A 25,685-nucleotide genomic window follows, 5' to 3' on the forward strand; every position below is an offset into this window, starting at 1 on the left:
TCTGTAGGTAGTTCTGATTAGTAGTTTGATCTTCTTTTTGGAAAGAGCAGACTATTTATACGGCAAGAAAACGGAGTGTTACACACTGAGGACGCTTGGCTCTTTTTGGCAGATCTGTAGCAGTATGCACATATGTGAGTGGTGAGGTAACACCCTTCTTTTGAGTTGAATAGGAATATGTAAAAGCTAGACACATCATCACAAAATGAGTGACATAAACTATCTTCCCGTTTGGAGGACAGCAAGTCTAAGAAGTCCGAGGAGAATTTAGTTTCTCCTTTAGTGTATGCGCTAAACCACTTTCTACATAATATTCTCCCCTCCCAGTAGGCAAGGGACCTTCTCTTTTTCTACATGTATAGCAAACAAATCTGGTAAATTTTTCATTCCTTATAACTGTTGGTTATTATACTTTTTTTGTTTTTTTAGACACAGGGTCTCACTCTGTTGCCTAGGCTAGAGTGCAGTGGTGCAATCACAGCTCACTGCAGCCTCAACCTCCTGGGCTCAGGTGATCCTCCCACTTCAGCCTCCTAGGTGGCTGGGACTACAGGTGCTCACCACCATGCCTGGCTATTACTATTATTATTTTGGTAGCGATAGGCTTTTGCCAGGTTGCCCAGGCTGGTCTGGTCTCAAACTCCTGGGCTCAAGTGATCCTCCCACCTCAGCCTCCCAAAGTGCTGGGATTGTAGGTGTGAGCTATATACACATAGCTCGGCTATTATATACACTTTTAAAATAAAAATAATACTTGCTGACTGGAGAAGACTTGAAAAATGCAGAAAAGTAGGACTTTTTTTTTGAGAGAGAGAGAGTCTCACCCTGTTGTCCAGGCTGGAGTGCAGTGGCACGATCTCAGCTCACTGCACCCCAACCTCCCGGGTTCCAGCAATTCTCCTGCCTCAGCCTCCTGAGTAGCTGGGATTACAGGCGCCTGCCACCACACCCGACTAGTTTTTGTATTTTTAGTAGAGATGGGTTTTTGCCATGTGGGCCAGGCTGGTCTCAAACTCCTGACCTCAAGTGACCCGTCCACCTCGGCCTCCCATAGAAAAATAGAAATTAACAGCAAAGGAAACACATAGCTCACAGTCCCCCTACTAAACACAGTCACTGCTACTGTGTTATTATTTAGTAAGCATCTATGCTGAGTACACACTCTGGAACCAGGCTTGCCTTGGTTTAAATCTCAAGTGGGCCATTTAGTAGCTATGAACTGGACCAGTTACTTTAGCCTTCTTGGTGCCTCGATTTCTTAATCTCTAGGATGGGCATAAAAATAGCTCTGCAGCAGAGGGATATTATGAGGATTAAAGAAATTAATATATGTAAAGCTTTTAGAATATAGTGCCTATATATAGTAAACACTGTCTGCGTTAGCCATTACTTTCTCTCTCTTCTTCCTCCAGCTCCTGTTATTAGAACTATGCACCAGGGATCCTGCTAGAAATTAGCATCTTGGTTTGTTTTCACCTAGTTTTTGCCTTTGTGTAGTTTCTTTCTGTCCTTTCTTTCTTAGTAGCTAAAACTATACTAAAACATAATGTTGTATCTTTTAAAATTTTGCTATAATATTAATTTATTCATTGTCAAATTTGTAATGACTGGTAAATGGTATTATCTTAATGTAACTGTTTAGCTTGTTGTAAGATGATGACACAGTTTGGATATGTGGATTTTTATTATTAACATGCAAAATGAAGATAAACATTTTTTAAAAAGGCAAACATAAGGCAGGCGCGGTGGCTCAAGCCTGTAATCCCAGCACTTTGGGAGGCCAAGGCGGGTGGATCACCTGAGGTAAGGAGTTCAAGACCAGCCTGGCCAACGTGATGAAACCCCATCTCTACTAAAAATACAAAAAATTGGCTGGGTGTGGTGGCGGGCCCCTGTAATCCCAGCTGCTCAGGAGGCTGAAGCAGGAGAATTGCTTGAACCCAGGAGGTGGAGGCTGTAGTGAGCCGAGATTGCACCATTGCACTCCAGCTTGGGCAACAGGAGTAAAACTCCATCTCAAAAAAAAAAAAAAAAAAAAAGCCAACATAAAGATTTACAAAAGAATGTAACACGATGTATTTTGGAATCCTGTTCTGGTTATATTTCCATGTTGGCTAGTAGATTCATTTTTTTTTTCTCTCATCAAGCACTACCTATGCATCTATGTACAGGGTATGATGCTGAATGCTGGGAATATAACACTAAATAAGGGATTTTCCTGGAGAAATGTGAAGAGGCACTCAAAGTGATGCAGGGGAAATATTGGGAAGAGCAATCAGCTCTGCCTGATGAAGCTGAAATTTAAGCTGGTATTGGAGGGTGACAGGAATTGGCTGGGAAAGGACGTGGAATAAGGTATTCTAGGCAAAAGAGTCAGCAATGAGTAAAAATCTAAGTTGGGAGTAAGCCTAGTGTATCCATAAAGCATTGTAGTAATGCCTGTAAAGAAGTGTAGTGTGCATGGTGGGTGGAAAGAGGCAGGTGGGAAAAGAAGATGGACAACACTTCTTTTGGGCCCAACACTTCCACAGGTTTGGGCCCAGACCTGAAAACGAAAACAAAAAGGAAAACGAAAACAAAAGCAAAAGGGAATAAATCCAGGTTTTAAGTCAAGGAAGTAAACTGTTTTGGAAAGATAACATTGGTAAGAGAGAGAATGGACAGCTAGATTGTAGGTACTGACATTAGTGATGAGGCTGGTACATCAATTAATTAAAATCTGGGTGATTAGAATGAAAGGAGGCCAGCCTCAAACTGTTTGAGAGATGTACAGCAACTCAATTGGAAGTAGGGTATGATGGCAAAGGAAAGGCAAAGGAAGACTTAAATGTTTCCAGCTATGGATGACATTAATAGGTGAGATCATCTGGTCAGAGTATAAAAACAAAGAGGTCCAACAGTGAAACTCTGGGGAATCCCTACATCTAAGCAGCAGTCAGAGTCGGGGGGAGTTAGCAAAATGATAGGGAACAGTAATGAGCAGGACACAAAAAATTGTTGCTGGAGAAGGCAAGGAGAAGGGATTGTATTAGCAGTGAATGGTTCATGTCCAATCATGGAGAGGAGACAAATGGTAGGACTGAAAACAAGTCAGTGATGGACAGTTGTGTGACTAGCTATCAGTGACTTTAGCAAAAAGTAGTTTAAAACTGGAGAGTGCATGAGGAGTTAAGAATTTGAGACAGTGATGGCAGACTCCTGCTCCAGCATGTTTGTTCAGAAAAGGCATTAAGTAGGGGCAGAAGCAAGAAAGGCAACTATTGTGGTATCTCTTCATGATAGAGATTTGAGAATTTCTGTAGAAGAAGCCTGATTGGTGGATCACTCTCTCTACACACACACACACACACACACACACACACACACACACACACCCTCCTCTCCTCTCTCTCTCTCCTCTCTCTCTCTCTTTCTCCTGTATCTTAGACTGGAACCTTAGTTCTAAGAACAAAGCTCTAACCTTAGTTGGAAGAGGGTAAGAATCACAACTTAGACTTGGCTGAAGGCTTTTATTTTAGTTTCCCACAAAGCAGTTAATAAATAGTGTAAAGGGTATATATTAGGTAAGGACGCAGGTACGTGTATTCAGCTGCCCACTCCCTCTACATATCACAAAATTTTTGGTGGCCTTAGCCGTTCTAGTAACTGAAATGTCAGAAAAGTGTGGTTCTGCGGGCTTCCTTACCACCCTTTTTAAAAACCGCAGATACATCAGCACCTAGAAGTAACTTATTTTAGATGAAATTTGTTTCTAAGGAAGCCACACCACTCAGTCTAATGTCTGGGTTCTGGGCCTTGAAACTCTGGCTGTGCCAGCTCTGGGGCAATTTTGCTTTACCGTTTTTCATTTATGCTCATGCAGTGTATTCTCATGGAAAGACCTGGCAGCCCTACAACATGTGAGGCAAGGCAAGAGACCCAAGGCAAGTAAGCTCTTTCCCTTCATTCTTGGTTCTAGTACAGAGGCTCATGTTCACGGAACACAGGTAGAATGAGCATGGCATTAACATTCCTCTGCAGTCCAGGAACTTCTGTATTTCATATTTTTAGAGATAGGGTATTGCTCTGTTACGCAGGCTGAAGTAGAGTGGGGTGATCTTAGCTTACTGCAGCCTCAACCTCCTGCACTCAAGTGATCCTCCCAGCTCAGCTTCCCAAGTAGCTAAGACTACAGGGACTTAACACCACCCCTGTCGGATTTTTATTTTTATTTTTTTGGAGACAGAGTCTTGCTCTGTCACCCAGGCTGGAGTGTAGCAGCGCAATCTCAGCTCACTGCAACCTCCACCTCCTGGGCTCAAGCAATCCTTGTGACTCAGCCTCCCCAGTAGCTGGGATTACAGGCATGCGCCACCATGATTGGGTCATTTTTTGTAGAGATGGGGTTTCACCATGTTGCCCAGGCTGGTCTTGAACTTCTGAGCTCAGGTAATCCACCTGCCTTGGCCTCCCAGAGTGTTAGCCTGAGCCACTGCGCCCAGCGGACTTTTTTCATTTTACTAGAGGTCTCACTATGTTGCCCAGCCTGGTTTTGAACTCTTGGACTCAAGTGATCCTCCTGCATTCACCTCCCAGTGTTGAAATTACAGGTGTGAGTCACTGTGCCTGGCCCTTTCTGTATTTTTCAAAAGGCAAAACAAGTTCAAGAGATGTTTTCAACCCAATAGTCTTAACTAGCTAATTCTCCTGATTTCATTTTCTATGAAAATCTGTACAAATACACCATATGTAGCCAATGGTGGCAATGGGTGTTATCTTCAGGGAATCTTATCAGGAAAAGCCTAAAAATCCCGATTTACCACACTCTCGACATTTTTACTTAGGGTGGCCTTGAGATGCATCATTAGAGGTAAGTATTTCATATGTATATGCATGGCACAGCAACATTAAGACTTTAGAGGCTGCTTATAATACCCATATTCCATGTGGAGTTGAGATTTTGGCTGTGTCCACAAACATGGAAAGATATATATAACAAGACAAATTAGTAAATCTCTGAAACAGTCTTTACATCTGGAGAGACAGAAGAGCTTTTTTTAGCCAGCTGCCAAATGGCACTGTTATGTTCAGCAGGTTTTAATAAATCCTGAAACTTAATACGGCTTCTGCTTTCAAATCTGTTGCTTGAATTTCTTAATGTTCTTCTGTGAACTTTGAGGGGGGTCGTAATACAGTAATACACTTTTAATCTCTTGAAAAGGCAAACTTTTGTCAGATTCATCTCAATATGCCTGTCTTTCAGCTTAGATGGTAGGTATAAATAGGGGTGAAAGAGCAATTAAGGCTACCAATGAGGGACAATTATTTCAGTGCCTTTGAAGCCAGGTACCTCATATAAACTTGTGTTTCAGGTGAATAAAAGTGACGAGAAATCCTCTCCTGATTCCGATATGCTTAGGTCCTGGAGCAAAAATCTGAATCTAATTTTGTCCACGCTAGACTAAGAATATCGACTCAAGGTAATACAGAAGTCAGTGGTTTCAGTGTTTCACTCCTATGTGAATATGAAAAATACTGCAGTTTAAAATAATCTGGCACATTGTTAGGCAACATTACTAACTCCTTACTACTTAGAAAAACTAAGTAGGTATTTTCTTGGACTTTAGCATAAAATATATTTTCTATATTTTTCATAAAACTGAATGTCCTTACTTTTAATGAACACAAAACTAAAACACATTTTAGTATTTTGCTGTTAATCATTTAATCAACAGCATAAACACTGCCTCAGTTTCTTAGTCTCTTAATTTCAATATATATCTACATATCTGTATCTATATATCTGTCTGTGTGTCTATATCTACGTTAACTATTAGGTTATTTTTATACCTTTGGTTTGGTAAGGTCCTGACCACCTAATAATGACAGGAGGTAGAAGTAGGAGTAGGTCCTTAAAAAATACGTTTAATTCTTGTTCACTTTTGCTAATGAGTCTGAAAATACTTCATTTTGACCACAAGTTTGGAAATATCAATGACAATGGAAATTTCTGACCATATCTTAAAACTACATAAAAATTACCAGTGACAAAGAAAAAAGGCTTATATTACATTTAATAGTGTTAATTTTGAAGACAATAGTGTTAATTTCAAACTTCCATAAAGGATAACCCTACAGTTGAGATGTCTGATGCAGAAACCAGTACAAATTTCGATTGTTAGGAAACCAAGTGTTCTGAACATTATTTTCATTAGAAAAGGGAAGATAATTTCATAGTTGTTTGAGGTGTTGTAATACATCTACTGATAGGCCTAGCTGTCTAACTAAACCGGTTGTCTGTTCCAAAATCCATGTGGGGATTGGGTTTTCTGAATGTGCATGCTCCTGTGTTCTACAACATTCTAAATATGAATAATCTATCCCACTATGGCTCTTGCTACAGTTTTTGTTAAACTCAGCATTATTTTCACATTGTCTTTCATCTTTAGCTTCATCAATTTTTTTCTCAGCTGGAACTACACGACAAAGGTCCATATCCTCAATGGAGTCCAATAAATCTACAACATGGGATGGTGGAGTCATTGATTTCAGATGTTTGAGCACATACTCTTCACACTGGCCAACTGCATCCAGAAGATTGTTTATTTTATTGATCAAAGTTGAATTATTATTATGAAGGTGACACCAGGAGAGCAAAGCACTGAACAAAAATATAAACAAGGGTTAAATAGCAAAATAGGACTTAAAAATATAAGACTATTTATCTTTCAATAGCAAACAATTGGACTTAATCATAAAACTGTTTATAATTCATAACCCCTCTTTCACAACTCTATATACACTTTTCCTGATTTTATATTTTTCTCTTATGACTATGTAATATCTGTTGAAGATGAATACAACTCTGAAAAAGAAAAATTAGTTTCTTCTTTAAGGACATTAAACAGCTTCTAAACTAGCAATTCTCAATCATGGATGCACATTAGAATCACCTGAAGAGCTCTGAAACCTATCAAGGCCCAGATTATATTCCAGACCAATTAAATCAGAATCTCCAGGGGTGATCTTTTTTTAAAGTTTCAGAGTTGATTTCAAGGTGCAACCAAAGTTGAAAACCATTGTTCTAAGCATATATTTGCTTGCCATCAAGAATGAAGGTTAGAGAAAAAAAGTTTTCAAGAGACTTCACTTTCCTGGGCTTATGTCACAGAGTAGAAATTGTTTGCTGAACTACTAACAATTTCCTTGAAAAAGGTAAAAATTCTTCTAGTTCTAACAGATTTAATATTATAGTCATGTCATAAAATAATGATTATTATGAAAAGTATTTAAAAATAGAATCCATTGATATAAAAGATTCAGCAGTAGCTTTCTAAGGTTATATAACATCAACTTGATGATGTGAATATTGACTATTTTCCTACTATAGCAGACAAATTCTGGTTCCTAACAGTTGGATTTTCTAAAACCCCAAACACAATAAATTTTTCCGTTTTGTTTTGGTAACTTTTATCATCTACTCTTCTTTAAAATCAGCGATTCTTTGAAGCTTTTTTTTTTTCTCTACCAAGGACAGTTTAAAGGGTATAAAGCAGGGGTGTCCAATCTTTTGGCTTTCCTGGGCCACACTGGAAGAACTGTCTTGGGTCACACATAAAATACACTAACACTAATGATAGCCTGATGAGTTAAAAAAAAAAAAAAAAAAGAAAAGAAAAAAAATCATGAAAAAAATCTCATAATGCTCATACTGTTTTAAGAAAGTTTATGAATTTGTGTTGGGCCATATTCAAAGCTGTCCTGGGCCACATGTGATACGCAGGCCACTGGTTGGACAAGCTTGATATAAAGCATCAAAGAGGACAAGGCTTCTAGGCTCCTGGCTCTGTGTATCATTTGACCATTTGGCTCTGATATATGCCATTATTGCAATGGCATCCTGACAAGTATTCAATGTTCAGGACTACAGTAAATTAAATTAATTTTCTCTTAATTACCAACTATTTTCATCATGTACTTCTAGTCTAGAGGTCTGTCATATTGTGTCGAAGTACTAAAAGTTTTATTCAAAATCTGAAGACCTTTCAATGATATAGATAATTGTTCAGGTAGCAGAAGTATACATCTTCTTACCATTTCTTTGCACAAAAAGACAATATGTAGTTCACACATTAAAGCAGATGAGCTGATAACGATTTTGACTTTTTAAAGACAATATAATTCTATGATCTGTGACACACTTTAGCATATTTAGCACCAGGAAAAGCACTTCAGTTTAAACACTTTATTTATACAGAAACATCCTCCAGTAGTACTGAGGTTAAAATGATTCAGCATTTAGACTTTAAAAATTACCTCAATGTTCCTCGGAGTCGTCCATAGTTTAAAATGACTTCTGCGCCTTCCTTATAACCTTGATTGAAGCCCTGTTGAAGAGTAACTGCTTTGCCAGCATCTATTCCATCTCTATAACCTTCCTAAAAATAAGTAATGGAGAACTGCAGCTGTAACTAACACTAAGTATATACATGTAGGCTTTTCTAGAAAAGTACAGAACCAATTTAGAAAGCAGATGAATTAGGCCTTTACTGTATTACTGACCATAATATGGCATAACAATATAACTAAAGCAGATTATGCTTCTCAAAAGTTTATTATTGGTTTATCATTACTTACCCCACTTTTGAAGTCTAGAGTTACTGGGCAATTTTTAAAACACTGATAGTCACAGTTTTTAAAAAACGTAGTGTTGGGCCACCACGCTTGCTGTGAGGTGGGCAAGCGGTGGACACGGCGCCCTCCAGGAGTCTTGCAGTTCCCCTGCAGTCCTGGTACTGTTGCTTTGGGGTGCTCCCTGGACCCACAGGTGGCAGAGCAACATACGCATTATCACAGACAAGAACTGGAGAAAGCTGCTGGAAGGAGACTGGATGATAGAATTTTATGCCCCGTGGTGCCCTGCTTGTCAAAACCTTCAACTGGAATGGGAAAGTTTTGCTGAATGGGGAGAAGATCTGAGGTTAATGTTGTGAAAGTAGATGTCACAGAGCAGCCAGGACTGACTGGACAGTTTACAATAACTGCTCTTCCTATTATTTATCATTGTAAAGATGGTGAATTTAGGCATCCTCAGGGTCCAAGGACCAAGAAGGACTTCATAAACTTTATAAGTGATAAAGAGTGGAAGAGTATTGAACCTGTTTCATCATGGTTTGGTCCAGGTTCTGTTCAGATGAGTAGTATGTCAGCACTCTTTCAGCTATCTCTGTGGATCAGGACTTGCCATAACTACTTTATTGAAGACCTTGAATTGCCAGTGTGGGGATCATACACTGTTTTTCCTTTAGCAACTCTGCACTCTGGACTGTTACTAGGACTCTGTATGATATTTGCGGCAGATTGCCTTTGTCCTTCAGAAAGGCACAGACCACAGCTATACCCTTCAAAAAAATTATTATCAGAATCTGCTCAACCTTTGAAAAAACTGGAGGAAGAACAAGAGGTGGATAAAGAAGATGTTTCAGAAGAAGCCAAAAGTAAAGAAGGAACAAAGACTTTCCACAGAATGCCATAAGACAATACTCTCTCGGTCCATCACTGGCCACAGATAAATCCTAAATTGTATAGTTATCTTAATATCATGATTTTGATAAAAACAGAAGACTGATTATTTCTTTTGGTTTGAAGTGAACTGTGACTTGCTTGTATATTACAGGGTTCAGTCTAGACTGACATTAAATTGAAGACTCTACATTCAGAACATAAAAACACTAGGTATGTAAGTTTGAAATACGATTTAAGGACAGTATGGTGGTTTAACTAGTTCTCTAATTTTTGAAAAATCATGCCAAACAATAAGATTTATGTATATTTGTTTAATAATAACCTGTTTCAAGTCTGAGTTTTGAAAATTTACATTTCCCAAGTATTGCATTATTGGGGTATTTAAGATTATTTTAGAGAAAAATATTTCTCATTTGATATAATTTTTCTCAGTTTCATGTGTGTGAAAAAAGGAAGGTATTTCCCATAAATGGGAACTTTGCCCGCTGTCTCAAGAAACATATCTTTCAGTGACAATTCCGTGGTCTTTTTAGAGATATATTCCAAAATTTCCTCGTATTTTTAGGTTATGCAACTAATAAAAACTACCTTACATTAATTAGTAGCAGTTTTCTACACATGGTAATATAGGATAAGCTACTGATTTAGGAAGTTTTTAAGTCCATGGTATGCTGTTGATTCCAATAAAGGTTGATTTTCTCTTGTATTTTTCTTATTTACTGTGGGTTACATTTTTTTATTTTTCAAATTGGATAATATCCTGGAAGTATTTTTTATGTTTTAGTAAACAGTATTTTTTGTCGTTGTTTCAAACTGAAGTTTACTGAGAGATCCATCAAATTGAACTGTCTGTTGATAACTTAAAATTTTGGCCATTCATTTCAGATTTTAAATCATTCTTGCTGAACTACTTGAAATTGTTTTTTAAAATTTTTCTTTTTGGATGTGAAGGTGAACGTTCCTGATTTTTGTCTGATGTGGAAAAGCCCTGGTATTTTACATTTTGAAAATTCACAGAAGCTTAATAAAAACAAAGTTTGCATTCTATTCAGGAAAAAGCATCTTCTTGTATATGTTTTAAATGTATCTTTGGCCTCATATACAGAAAGTTCTTAATTAATTTTACAGTCTGTAATGCTTGATGTTTCAAAATCATTATATATATTTATTATTATTATTATTATTATTTGAGATGGAGTCTCGCTCTGTCACCCAGGCTGGAGTGCAGTGGCATGATCTCAGCTCACTGCAACCTCCACCTCCTGGGTTCAAGTGATTCTTCTGCCTCAGCCTCCCAAGTAGCTGGGACTACAGGTGCATGCCACCACACCCGGCTAATTTTTGTATTTTTAGTAGAGATGGGGTTTCACCATATATTTTTATATTTTTTAAGAGACAAACTTCATATTTTCCTGTTCTTTCCTAACTGCTAATATTGTGTGGTATCTTACAGGTAGAAATCAACACGATGGTATGCTTAGTGTATTTTTACTCCTTAAAGAGCTAGAATACATAGTTTTCACCTTACAAGAAGGGGGAAAACCATAAATACAATGAATCAACTGACCATTATGTAGCAGACAATTTCTGTAATGTCCCCTTCTTTCTAGGCTCTGTTGGTAGGTGAATCCACTAGACTTATAGTAGCATAATGTACAAGTTTTCTTTAAAGGCCTCTCCTTTAGAATATAAAATATTATACCATTTAAGAGTTTGGATGTGAAACTTGTGATGCCTTAGAAAAATATCCTAAGCACAAAATAAACTTTTCTAACCACTTCAAAAGATTAAAAAAAACAAAAAACAAAACCCAGTGTTAGCAATGTCTTCACAAAAAGGATATATGGAAAATTACATATCTGGGCTCTTGCGAATTGATTGGAATGGTGTGGGTGGGTGAGGAGACAGGGCAAAGCAGAGAGAGGAAATTGTTTTAAAAAAAAGGATGATGAGAAGTCTGGTTTCAGAAATTTTGCATAATACCTACATTCAACTAACCTGCAAAAGCTCTGTGGGTAGTGATTTCGTTCTGCATCTCTCATGGTGCCACAGCATTTAAAAGATGCTCAATACTTGTTAGTGTAGCCCCAGTCTCACATAACGCATTTTTGTAATTGACAACATGGTTTTTGGGCTAAGCAAATACCACTTTACTGAAATATTAAACAGGGCTGATTCCCAACTGCAGCTTTAGCGCCAATTTAATGGTTGGCAAATATATTAAGTGGATGTGGACCTCACTATTTGGTCCTCACCCAGAAATAGGTTCTGTAGGCTGCACACAGAAATTAAGCTTAGTTTCAATGAATAGTGAGACAAATTAGAGATGAAAAAGTTACATCTAACAAATAAAAAAGAAACCAACTTTAATATTCCCTTACCTAGACACCAGTATTCCACATTGGCTTTCCCTTATTGTCCTCTGACAGCATGCTTAAGTTCATCTTTTCAATATGTCTTGATTAACACCACTCCTTAACTTTAGGCTCCCTACCCATTCAAGCAACCCATATAAACTGCGTACACGTCCTTTGACAGCCATAATTAGTATAGTGTATGTTTCTCTTCCGCTCCTTTCCCTGTGATCCTCAACAAACTGCAAACTGTTCAAAGTCTACACATAGTTAATTCTGGTCGGTCCTCAGTTTCTAACGCATCCCGTAAGCGCTCAAAGAATGCGTCTTGTTGTTTTACACGCTTTCAAGTAAACATTGAGAAATCCTAGCAAGACGCGGGTCGGACCGGGTTCCCAGGGATAAAGAGAGCAGCACCGGGCCAGGCTGGGGCCACTCTGGACCCAGCTTCTTCACAACTCCGCGCCTCTTCCCACAACCCAGCACCCCGCGCCGTCCACACCACGTTTACTTTGACTCGTCTCTGCATGTGACTCTGCCATTCCCGCTGCGCCAGGAGCGACTCATCTGCTTCCTCGTCAAACACGTCCCCTTTGTCTCCGGGGCCCTGGATCAAGGAAGCTGCTTGAACCCACGACATCACCCAGGCAATTACGGGGTCGCAGGCCACCGGAAGCGCCAACAACTCCTTCCGGTCCGAAGGCGGGGCGAAGACGGCGAGTGGAGGCTCGGGAGGGGCTGCGCGTGCGCGGAGGCTGGCTGTGGACCGTGGCCGCCGCCAGAGCCTTTCGCTTGTGGTGATTTTGGACTCCCTCGGTTGGCAGTGTTGATGTGCGCCTGTTAGTTGTGAGCGAGGCAGATTTCCTCGCGTGGCCGGCACGACCTTCACCTTTGCAGAAGGCAACCGGGACCCTCAGTGAGACACCTTCCATTTCCACCGTAGTCCCACCATGGTCTGGATTTTACATTCGCTCGCGTTGGTAAACTATTAAAGGTAGTAAAGTTGATGGGCGATTACCACCTAAATACTTTGTCTCTTTTGGAATCTCCTCTGCATTTAAAGGATTTGACAAGCCGACATTTTAAACTGTTAGGATTGTGGAGTAAAGGATAATAGGATCGAAAAGTGAGATACTGCAGCCAATTTCAGATTAGTAAGAAATATAAAGTACATTTGTAAAGCCAATATATTTTTTCATTGATTCACAGTATCCTTCTGCCTCCCATTCCTGTTCATATGCCCTAAAGTAAACAGTTGGTTTGGTAAGGGTGGGGACTTGTGTCAACACCAGGACAATTCTGACACATAGTAAATGCTGAACTCGATCTTGGTGAATGAATGAACACCTGTAGTATTCCTGTTTTGCCCTTTGCCTGGGTAAAATGAGTCATGTGATAATGATTTATTTATCTAACAATTTATCGAACACCTACTTTGTGTCAGGCACCATTCTAGGCTTTGGGATACATCAGTGAACAGACAGAAGTTCCCAACCCTTGTCGACTTTATAGTCATGTAAAATTGACAGGATAAACAATAAGCAATATATAAGTAACATACTGCTTGTTAGAAGATCATAAATAAATGCTATGAAAAAAATTTTTAAATAAGCACAGTAAGAACCACGAGTGTGTGGGAGTGGGTGGTTGGTTCATGTTACAATTTTAAATCTCCAGAGAGAATTTGGCATCCCACAAATAAAAAATACATAAACTATAAATATGTATATTTTATTAATGTAAATATATTAAGATATATGTATATATCTATTAGGAACAAAATGGTAGTAAGCAATAAAGATAACAATAAAATAGAAAACCTCAAAACTTGAATAAATAAGTCCAATTCTTTTTTGTATTATTTGAAAACACCATTAAGATAGATAATCCTGTCATGACCCAGATTTTTAAAGAGAACAAAATTATACAAGAATGAGAAATGAGATAACCACTGATGCAGAAGGAGATTAAAATATTAATTACCAACTAAAACTCAAAAGCAACATATTCAAAAACCTGAGAGATATGAATGACTTTCTAAAAAAATTGACCCAAGTAGAAAACATGAAGAGACTAATTACCATAGAAAAATTGGACATTAAATATCTACTATTAAAAATGTCATGGAGACTTGGGAGTTTCACATTAAGTCCTTTGCAATCTTTAAGGAATGATGGAGTCTTAAACTATTTTTACCATTTTAGGGGAGAGAAAAAGAAGAAACTCCTTAAATCATTTCATGAAACCAGCCTTACTGTAACTTCATAAAGATAGTACCAGAAAAACCCCAAAGTTCAAGTTAGCTTGTGAATATATATCCAAAAGGGAATCTAGTAAACCCCAATTACTTTTGCACCAACCTATTAGTACTTTATCAAAAGAATAATTTAAGAAGTTTTGTACCAGGAAAGCAAACTTTTGCAATATTAGGACATCAATAATATTTCATTGCATCGACTATTTTTTTTTTTTAAAAACAGCGTCTTGCTCTGTCACCCAGGCTGGAGTGCAGTGGTGAGATCACAACTCACTGCATCCTCGATCTCCTGGGCTTGAGCTATCCTCCTGCCTCAACCTCTTGAGTAGCTAGGACTACAGGCATGTACCACTGCACCTGGCTAACTTTTTTATTTTTTTGTAGAGACAGGAGTCTCACTATGTTGCCTAGGCTGGTCTCCAACTTCTGAGCTCAAGCTATCCTCCTGTGTCAGCCTCCCAAAGTGCTGGGATTACAGGCATGAGCCACTGTGCCTAGCCTGCATCAACAATATAAAGGGGAAAAAACATGTGATATTAATAAATGCTAAAAAGTCATTTGAAAAAATTTAAAAATCATTTCTAACAAAATAAAGTAGAAATAGAAACTACAAATTGATAAAGACTTTACAAAAATTCCAACGAGTAGTATTTTAAACACTTAGATGTTCAGATATTTCCTTTAACGTATAGAAAGGAGAGGGCATCTGGTAGTCACTATTATTACTTAATATTCTTTTAGAGACTAGCACACTAGCACATGCAATAAGAGAAGTAAACAAAATAACATGTATAAATGTTGGATAATAAAAGATGAAGATATTCCTTTTTAAAAAATGAGACGGGATCGTGTTCTGCCACCAAAGCTGGAAAGCAGTGGTGCAATCATAGCTCACTGCAACCTCAAACACTTGGGTTCAAGCAATCCTCCTGCCTCAGTTTCCCAAGTAGTTGGGACTACAGGCACGCACCACAATGCCCAACTAATTTTTAAATTATTTTTAGTAGAGACAGGGGTCTCACTTTGTTGCCCAGGCTGGTTTCGAACTCCCGGCCTTAAGTGATCCTTCTGCCTCAGCCTTTCAAAGTGCTGTGATTATAGGCGTGAACCACCATGCCCAGCCTAAGATATTCCTTTTGGTCATTATATGATTATATACCTAGAAAACTCAAAAGACTTCGCTTAAAAAATAACAGAATAAAGAAATTTGATAAAGTCTCTGAATATAAGAAAAATAAACATACCAATAACCTCTTCTGGTAATAATCATCTAGAAATGTAAATGAGATAAATATTCCACTTGCAATACCAACAAATATTATTAAATATAGTAATGACATATTTGTTTATTATTTAGTGTTTAGTACTATATTTGTAAATGTCAGGAACACATTTTTAAAATCATGCAGTAACATGCATACATTTTGAGTGTAAACACCACCTATGAAGATATAGAAAAATTCCATCACCCCAGAGAATTTCCTCGTGCTCCTTTGTGGTCAGTCTCTCATCCCTGGCAACCCTTGATCCAATTTTTATCACTAGATTAGTTTTGCCGGTTTAGAATTTCATAGAAATGGAATTGTATAAGTCCTTTAATATATTTGGCTTCTTTGACTCAACGTTTTTGAGATTCATTTATTTGATTGCATGTACCAGTAGATTGATCTATTTTATTGCTAAGTACTATTTTCATTATAGGGCTATACCATGATTTGTCCATGTAGTCATTTTTGGACATTTGGATTGTTTCCAGTTTTTGGCTATTATGCGTAAAGCTGCTGTGGACATTTTTGTACGTGCCATTTTGTGTACACATTTTCATTTCTCTTGGGTAAATATCTAGAAGTGGAATTGCTGGTCATATAGTAAGTATACATTTAACATTATAAGTGGTATGGTCCATGGTGGCTCACACCTGTAATCCCAGCACTTTGGGAGGCTGAGGCGGGCAGATCGTGAGATCAGGAGTTTGAGACCAGCCTGACCAACATGGTGAAACCCCATCTCTACTAAAAATACAAAAATTAGCCAAGCGTGGTGGCACGCGCCTGTAATCCCAGCTACTCAGGCTGAGGCAGGAGAATCGCCTGAACCCGGGAGGCAGAGGTTGCAGTGAGCTGAGATCACACCACTGCACTCCAGCCTGGGCGACAGAGCAAGACTCTGTCTCAAAAAAAAGGGGTATGGTTTGGCTGTGTCCCCACCGAAATCTCATCTCATCTTGAATTGTAGTTCACAATCCCCATGTGTCATGAGAGGGACCTGGTGGGAGTTAATTGAATCATAGGGGCGGTTACCCTCATGTTGCTGTTCTTGTCATAGTGAGTGAGTTCTCATGAGATCTGATGGTTTTATAAGGGCCTTTTCCCCCTCATGCTCGGCACTTCTCCTTCCTGCCATCATGTGAAGAGGGATGTGTTTGCTTCCCCTTCCACCATGATTTTAAGTTTCCTGAGGCCACCCCAGCCCTGCGGAACTGTAGTCAATTAAACTTTTTTTCCTGTATAAATTAGCCAGTCTGGAGCGGTCCTCCGTAGCAGCATGAGAATGGACTAATACAATAAGAAACTGTTAAGCTGTGTTTCCAAGGAGATGGTACCACTTTACACTTCAACCATCAATGTATGAGTGTCAGTTGATCCACCTCCTCTACCTCACTTGGAATTGACAGTATTTTTAACATCAGCTATTCTAATGAGTGTGTAGTAGTATCTATTACTGTGGCTTTAATTTGCATTTTCCAGGTGACTTACGATATTGAACACACTTTCATGTGCTTATTTGTTATTTGTGTATGTATTTCTTTTTTTTGGAGATGGATCTTGCTCTGTTTCCCAGTCTGAAGTGCAGTGGGGTAATCTCAGCTCACTGCAACCCCTGCTTTTCAGGTTCAAGCGATTCTTCTGCCTCAGCCTCCCGAGAAGCTGGGATTACAGGCACCTGCTACCACGCCAGGCTAATTTTCATATTTTTAGTAGAGACGAGGTTTCACCATATTGGCCAGGCTGGTCTTGAACTCCTGACCTCAGATGATCCACCCGCCTCGGCCTCTCAACGTGCTGTGATTACAGGCATGAGCCACTGCGCCTGGCCAATTTGTATATTTTTTAAGTGAAATCTTTGTCTGTAAAAAATTAGGTTGTTTTCTTATTGTGTTTAAAGGTTCTTTGTATATTCTGGACATAAGTCTTTTGTTGGATACATGTTTTATGACTATGTTCTTTGCATTTATTATATCCAGCAGGAGACAGATATGGAGTTAGAGTCAGGAGTGCATGAGGTCTATAGGTGGGTGGGGAGTATAATGTCTGTGAAAGATAAAAAGAGGAGGAAACATGATTAGGCAGGGAAAGCCTTCAGAAAGTGATGTTGATCTGATTCCTGTAATAGGGAAGGGAGGAAGAAGCAGGATAGGGCAAAGAGAGCCTCAGATTGCTGTGTAGATCCAACAAAGCTTTGGCCAACATAAAAAGGAACTTTGGAGCAAAGAACAAAAGGATTCCTGCATTAGGCACACACAGCCAGACCTTGATATTCCTGCTATGCTCAATCATTGGCTGGGGGATGCCCTGGAAGACTGTGGTCTTAGCTAGAAATCGAAGGCAGATCCTGTAGGTGCTTACAGCTGGAGGCTGACAGCTAACCAAGCCTTCAAGGACCAGACGATCTTTCAAGTTCTTTTCAAGTGTGTGATTCTATTGTTTCCAAAACAGCATTTTCCCTCCTTTTTAAAAAAGTGAACTGTAAATAACAATGACATCCCCTGCGTAAATTTTGATGTCACAACGTGAATTCACTCCAGGGTATTTAGTAAACTTATCTTACACCTCAGTACCTCTTATATAAATACTCTGATCAGGTCAACCTTTAGGATTCATTGTATTTTCTTCCCATTCTTCTGCTTATTGTTCATCCTTGTCTTTTCCTTCAAAGCCTTCAACAATTCTTTTTTATGTCCTTCTATTTCCAATCTCCTGCTAAGTTTTATTCTTTATCTCAGTCTTCAAAACTTTATTTGTGACTTTTGCAAACTGCTCTTTTGTAGTTGATATAATAAACTCTAAGAGGGCACAGACCTTTTCTGTACTTCTCTTCAAAGTTTCTAGCACACTGGGGCTTTAATCATTCTGTCTTTGGCAACCAGCCAGCAGGACTGATTTCCATATGCCAAGTGAAGTCGTTTTCCCACTTTTCCTTGTCCCTTCTAAACTTTCGTATGTTCTATCCTTAGTGGCAGTCAGCAACTAACTCCTTGGTTGCCGTCTTTTAATTACTTATATCAGGTTTGCAAGACTATGTAATATGTATTAGAAAAATAAAATTCTTGCTGGTGGTGAAAATAGATGGGAAATTATTCAAAAAACAGCTTCTAAGAGAGGACCTTGGAATAAGAATAGTAGGTCGATTCTGAGCAGACTTGCCTCCTTTCTTTTAAAGTCTGTAGATGACCCCAGTTCCAATATAGAATGTTTGTTGAATATTACGAAGTATGAAGTAGAAATGTCAGACAGGTGATCTGTCTTCCTCTTTTTTTCTTTGAGACAGGTCTCACTCTGTCGCCCAGACTGGAGTACAGTGGCACAGTCACAGCTCACTGCAGCCTTGACCTCCTGGGCTCAAGCGATCCTCCCACCTTAGCTTCCTGAGTAACTAGCACACCACCACATCTGGCTAATTACACCTTTTTTTTTTTTTTGTAGAGACAAGGGTCTCGCTATGTTGGCCAGGCTGGTCTTGAACTCCTGGGTTCAAGTGATTCTCTCACTTTGGCCTCCCAGCGTGTTGGGATTACAGGTGTGAGCCACTGCACCCAGCCAATTTAAGAATTTGAAATTGTTTTTATTCTTTGTAAATTTTCCTTGACATTGTTAAGTTCGATTTAGCTGAAGAATATTTCATACTCTTGCCAAAGATCAAAAATTTTTTTGGTGGAGTTTTACTTGCATAATTCAACAATTATTTGTTGAACTTTAGCTATTGCACTAGAAGCTGGGGGAGCACATGTATGTTGCCTACGATTTCTTCTACAAGGTCAATGGTGGTGTGTCCCCTTACAAGGTCAATAAGTGTTGTACCCACCCAAGAGCAATTTGCAGCAGTTAATGTTTCTGCCAAGAATGCTTTGTTCCAGATATTAGCATGACTGACTCCTTTTTTTTTTTTTTGTCTCGCTGTGTTACCTAGACGGAAGTACAGTGGTGTGATCACAGCTCACTGCAGCCTCAGATGCTTGGACTGAAGTGATCCTACTGCCTCAGTCTCCCAAGTAGCTGAGATTACAGGTGTGAGCCACAGTGCCCAGCGATTGGCTCCTTTTAATCATGTGGATTTTAATACATTTAGTACAAATCCTATCTCCTTGAAGAGGGCTTCCCTTTCTACTCAGCCTAAAGGAGCATCTCCATTTATAGGTACCTTTATTTTTTACGTGTATAATGATACTTAGAGAAATATTTAAAAGGATTTTGCTGGCCAGGCATGGTGGCTCATGCCTGTAATCCCAACACTTTGGGAGGCCGAGGCAGGCGGATAGCTTGAGGTCAGGAGGTTGAGACCAGACCTGCCAACATGGTGAAACGCCGTCTCAACACACACACACACACACACACACACACACACACACACACACACACACACACACACACAAATTAGCTGGGCATGGTGGCGGGTGCCTGTAATCCCAGCATTTTGGGAGGCTGAGGCAGGAGAGAATTGCTTGAATCCAGGAGGCTGAGGTTGCAGTGAGCTGAGATCGTGCCACAGCACTCCAGCCTGGGCAACAGAGCGAGACTCCGTCTCAAAAAACAAACAAACAAACAAACAAAAAGATCTTGCTAATCTATTTGTTTATATTTTTAAAAATTGCTTGTGTGCCTCCCTGACTGTCTTGCTTACTTCTGTAACCCTAGTTCTCAGCATAATCCCTGCCACATAGTGAACACCCAATAAATATTTCTTTTTTTGGTGATTTTTTACCTTTATTTTATTTTATTTGTATTTATTATTGTTATTTTTTGAGACAAGTTCTCGCTCTGTTGCCCAGTCCAGAGTGCAGTGGCATGATCATAGCTCACTGTAGCCTCGACCTCCTAGGCTCAAATGATCCTCCTGCCTCAGCCTCCTAAGTAGCTGGGACTACAGGTGCATGTCACAATGTCCAGCTAATTAAAAAATTTTTGTTGTTGTTGAAATGAGATAATGAGATCTCAGTATGTTGCCTAGGCTGGTATCAAACTCCTGGACTCAAGAAATCCTCCTGCCTCAGCCTCCCAAAGTGCTGGGATTACAGGCATGAATCACTGGGCCCAGCCCCTTTTATTTTTAGTTGACACGTAATAATTGTACACATTTATGGGATATTGAGTGATATTTCCATGTGCGTATAGATTAATTAGTATATCCATCACCTCAAGCATTTATCATTTGTGTTGTGAACATTCAAAAGCTTCTCTTCTACCTTTTTCATTCAAAAGCTTCTCTTCTACCTTTTTGAAAATGTACAATAAATTATGGCTAACCATATTCACTCTACATTGCTGTAGAATACCAGAATTCATTCTTCTTATCTAGCTGTAATTTTATCTCTTAACTAATCTCACCCTATCTTCCCCTCGTCCCTACCCTTCTCAGTCTCTAATAGCCACAATCCTACACTCTACTTCCAAAAGCTCAAAATTTTTTTCTTAGCTCTCACATGAGTGAAAACATGTGGTTCTTATCTTTTGGTGCCTGACTTATTTTGCTTAACATAATGTCCTCCAAGCTCACTCATGTTACTGCAAATGAAGGATTTCATTCTTTTTAAATGGCTGAATAGTATTTCATTGTGTATACAACATTTTCTTTTTCTCTTTGTCCGTTGATGGGACATTTAGGTTGATTCCATTATCTTTGCTATTGTGAACAGTGCTATGATAAACATGGGAATGCAAGCATCCCTTTGATTATACTGACTTCTTTTCTTTGGATAAATATCCAGTAGTGGGATTGGTGGATCATATGGTAGATCTATTTTTAGTTTTCTTGAGAAACCCCTATTTTGTTTTCCATAATGGCTGTACTAATTTACATTCCCAGTAACAGTATGTAAGAGTTCCCTTTTCTCTAAATTCTTACCAGCACTTTGCGTCTTTTTGGTAACAGCCATTCTAACTGGGTGAAGTGACATCTCACTGTGGCTTTGATTTGCATTTCTCTGATGGTTAGTAACGTTGAACATTTAAAAATATATTTGTTGACTCAATAAACATTTCTTGCATGACAGATTCTGCATGCCAGATCTTCTCTTCATTACTTAGGAACCTCAAGGAAACCCCACCTCTGTTGGAGGAGGAGGATTTTTGTGACTATTCCTTTGCCTGCCTTTCTGCAGAGACTGAGCCATTCCCTACTCCCCCATACGGGTTCCTGCTTCTGTGGTTGCATCTGCTTACTAACATTCTCCCATAACTCTATTTTACCTACCTAGTAATCTACTCACTTATGGCCTCTTAGTGGTCAGGGACAGTATTATATTCATCTCACATTTATTTGGAAACATTATTATCTGGTAAGAAATGCTCTAAGTAGAGCCCAGTGGTTAGGAACAAGGGCTCTGGGGTCAAATTTATAGATTTGAACGTTTATTTTGCCACTTACTGACTGTGTAGTCTTGGGTGTGTTACTTGATCTGTCTGTGCCTCAGTTTCCTCATCTGTAACATTGAATATTACTAATACTACCTTAATATAGATATCAGAAGATTAAAAGAATAACCACACAAAAGCAGTGCTCAATAAATGTTAGCAATTATGTTTATTTCTTTTATCTGAGCTGAGATCAGATGCTTCAAGGATTTTCAGAGTCCTCTCCGAGATTTTTGACTCCTGAATAACTTAACCGCTTTCCCTTTCACCCGCTGCATTTGTCATCCCTTTCCTTCCCCTACATCTCCATTTCTGCCCACCCCAATAATTTCTTAATTGTCTCAGTTACCTCTATTTGAATTAGAACCTAAACACTCCACACATGTGGAGCTGACATGTCTTTTTAGTTTCTTTTATTCTATTGTCTTTCCTCCTCACTTCCTTCTCCCCAGTTACACTTGCCTCCTTGCTGACTTTGAACATACTGAGCACGATCTTGCCCTAGGGTCTTTGTACTTCTCTCTTTGTGGAACAATTTTTCCCTCCTCCCATGGCTTGCTCCCTCACATCCTTCAGATCTCTGTTCAAATGTTGCCTTATCGGAGAGAGCTTTACCTATTTTAATATAAAGCAGAACCCCCAATCACTCTCCCTTTTCAATCCTGCCTTATTTTTTTTATCATTGCACTAATGACATATTATCAATTTGCTTACTTATTGTCTGTCTTCATCATTAGGATGTAAAATCTATGAGAGTAGAGATGCTATGTGTTTCGTTCATTGCTGTATCCCCAATGTCTAGAACAATACATGGGACATAAGCACTCAAATAAATATTTGTTGAATAAATTAATGGATGGATGGATTAGATGACTTAGTTTTCACTCTACTTAACTCTTTTAAAAAATTGTTCTGACTATACTTGTGATTAGTGAATCCTTTTTGCTAACAGCAATTATATTAGGACACATAGTCTATATATATGAAATATAGTTGAGTGACATATAATTACTCATATATGGATCTTAATACATATTAGTTGACCAATTGGCTTACTTATTAACAGAATATTTAATTCTGGCTTGAAAAGCCAGGGCATGAGTATCTAGGCCAACTTTATCCAGACTGAGAGTTAGCATTCAATATATGAGTAAGCTCAGGTTTTAGTAAGCGCTGCATTTTTAAATCATATTTTTACCATTTCTTAGCATTTCATGGCTGGGCAAGTGATCCAGCCTCTTTGAATGCGCTCATCTCTAATGTGGGAATAATTGTTCTTTTCTTGTAAAGTTAATACTAGAATTTAGTGAAATCACATAGCAAGTGCGTACTCAGTTTCTGGGGCTTTTCTCAATAAACGCTGCTTTCATTCCCTTTCCACTATCTTCTGAAGCCTGTGGTTAAATTATTTTTTCTATTCTAGGGACAGTCGTTTTCTACAAAAGAGCATCTTTTATCTGAAAGATGAGTGCAGACAATTCCATTTCATTAAAGAGCTGATGATTTAATAATTTACTTAGAAGCAAGCTATGGCTTCCATTATGAAACTCATCTGGCATATGTGCAAAGAAGCACTATTATTTTTCTACTGACAAGAAAGCTGATGGACTATAAATACTTTACAAATGTGCACAGAACAGGTTACCCTTGTGCAATGTCTGTACCTGAAGAAATATCATATGATGCTTTGCAGTAGATGTGGCTCAACATAAAATTTGTCATTTCCTGAGTGCTTGAAATATTGCTCTGTTTCTTATACCCTGTACTGCACGTGCTTATTTGATAATGTCGGTCTGCCTCCTTATTTCAGTTGCTGAAGTGACATAGCCCTGTTTTACAATTTGCCAAATGATTGAAGGTGCCAGACAGCTTGCTATTACCCCAGTAACATCACTGATTCTTAGTTCTTAAAGAAGAAGAGAGGACAGTGAGCATTTAGCTTGAGGGTGATGTATTCTGTGGGAATGTATATTCTCAGCAAGTTGTTTGTGATTTTTTTTCCTTCTGTACAGCCAGAGAAGCAGAGGAACGTATTTCAAATTCCCATTGGCAAGGAAGGGCCCTTGGTTCTTTTATAAGGATTTGTAAAATTCCGTCCCTTTGAATCTTGTCAGCGATCTCTGGATATCCTCCAGCCTTTCTTTCATAAAGCTTTCAACGTACAGAGCTGAGTGGGCCGGGCAGGGAAAGTGTATGTGAGTGTGTGATTGCCTGAGTCTGCGTCTGTGCTTCGTGCCTATCTGGAACTGCCTTGATTGAAATGCCAATGTTCTGCCACTTTCTGGTCTGAATTTACTATGGCAATAAAATGGAAGCGTCCGCCTGCATAGCAAAGTGAAGTGTAACAGTGGAGCCTCGCCATTTATTTAGTTGAGTCAGCTTAATGGAGATCAGTGCTCAGTTCTTCCTTTTGGTTCCTTCTTGTTTCTTATCTCTAGTTTCTCATCAGCTGTTGAGTTTGGGGGAAAGTATTTCCCTGGAGCTGTAACAGCTCTCCATGTGGGGAAAGGGAGGGGTTACCTTCAATCTCCAAGAATGATAGGTGTGAGCAGAACTTGTCAAGCGTTTTATTGTTTGAAAGCACCTACATTTTTCTATTTTCAACTTCTTTTGGAGAGAATAAATCACAAAATATTGTCAAGGCAAAGTTTTTATTTCTTACCAAATCATTAGCTATCGGATAATGGAAGTTGTTAAATTGCACAAGTTGGTTTGTGGTTTGCAGGTACAAGAAAACACTTCATGATTACTCTCAGAATTCTGAATGGCCCGAAGCTGTTTGTTTGTTTGTTTGTTTATTTATTTGTTTATTTATTTATTTATTTATTTATGACAGGGTCTGGCTCTGTCACCCAGGCTGGAGTGCAGTGGAACAAACACGTTTCACTGCACCTTGACCTCCCAGGCCCAAGTGATCTTCCCACTTCAGCCTCCTGTGTAGCTGGGACCACAGGCATGTGCCACCATGCCCGGCTAATTGTTTGATTTTTTTTTTTTCTGTAGAGAATAGGGTCTCACTTTGTTGCCCAGGCTGGTCTTGAACTCCTGGGCTCAAGCAATCCTCCTACCTCTGAATCCCAAAGTACTGGGATTACAGGCATGAACCACTGCACCTGGCAGCCTGAGGCTTTTGACATTTGGGAGCAAATGGCAGGAAAGCAGTATTAAACAATATTCATCTCATTAGTAGGAAAGACCCCAGCTATTTCTTTTATTCTTTGTGGGTTGATTCCAATTCAAAAATTGCTGTGGTCCTGGAAACAAGGATTCTGGGTGAAACAAGGATTCTGGGCAAAACAAGAAATTGGGTGGCAAGCACAGTCAAATATGTTCGATTTCCCCCATGACCTCATGTGTAGAAAAGAACGGAGCTGCTCTACTTCACTGAGCAGATTCTGCACATGTTCACTTAAGGGATTAATTTTGCTCTTGAGGCTGGTAGGTTTCACATAGCACTGTAGTGGGACTGCTTGATTCATTCATGTATTCATTCTGTAAATACCATGCCAGGTTGTGAATACAAAGATAATTCAAACATGGATCACAACATATTTTTCTAATTTGACTGTGACCTCCTTGCCAGCAAAGAGTTTAGAGTCTAGTAGGGAAACTACATTATGAACACGAGAGTAAAATATGGATAGAAACTGAAATGCCATAAAGCATACAGATAAAGAGAAGTAGAGATGAACTGTTCTAAACAGGGATAAATGAGGCTTGGTGGAGAGATTAGAGAAGACTTTGAGAAGGCTTTTGAGCTTAACTTTAACTTTATAGGAACAGAAGGCAAACACTTTCCAGGTGGACAAAGACATAAACATGAAAAAACACTGGACAAGGAAGGTTTATATTTCTTGTGGTGGTGGGTGGAGGAGATGGGAGAAGGAGCAAGGGACAATTCTGTAGTTTAAGGCCCATTTTGGAACCAGGACTTATGGGATT

General features: G+C 39.0%; 1 protein-coding gene and 1 pseudogene across 5 annotated transcripts in view; one reads left to right on the top strand and one right to left on the bottom strand.

Annotated features, from left to right (window-relative positions):
* YAE1 (YAE1 maturation factor of ABCE1) overlaps window positions 1-12,535 on the bottom strand; it is a 48,499-nt gene extending 35,964 nt beyond the window's left edge. Inside the window, exons 1-3 of one of the 4 annotated variants that reach the window (XM_003268968.3) lie at window positions 12,370-12,535; window positions 8,296-8,417; window positions 6,036-6,640 (exon numbers count right to left, since the gene is read on the bottom strand). In XM_003268968.3, the coding sequence (XP_003269016.1) occupies window positions 6,211-6,640; window positions 8,296-8,417; window positions 12,370-12,498 (681 nt within the window). In that variant the 5' untranslated portion in view covers window positions 12,499-12,535 and the 3' untranslated portion in view covers window positions 6,036-6,210. The other 3 variants (XM_030796711.1, XM_012496689.2, XR_004026470.1) reach the window with 3 other exon arrangements.
* Window positions 8,431-10,690, top strand: LOC105737740 (annotated as a pseudogene). Its single transcript, XR_001113432.2, has 2 exons — window positions 8,431-8,446; window positions 8,714-10,690. The product of XR_001113432.2 is annotated as a thioredoxin-related transmembrane protein 1 pseudogene (transcript).
* Window positions 12,536-25,685: the final 13,150 nt, after the last annotated feature.

Source organism: Nomascus leucogenys, chromosome 17 (genome assembly GCF_006542625.1).
Source record: "Nomascus leucogenys isolate Asia chromosome 17, Asia_NLE_v1, whole genome shotgun sequence".
Taxonomy (NCBI): Eukaryota; Metazoa; Chordata; class Mammalia; order Primates; family Hylobatidae; genus Nomascus; species Nomascus leucogenys.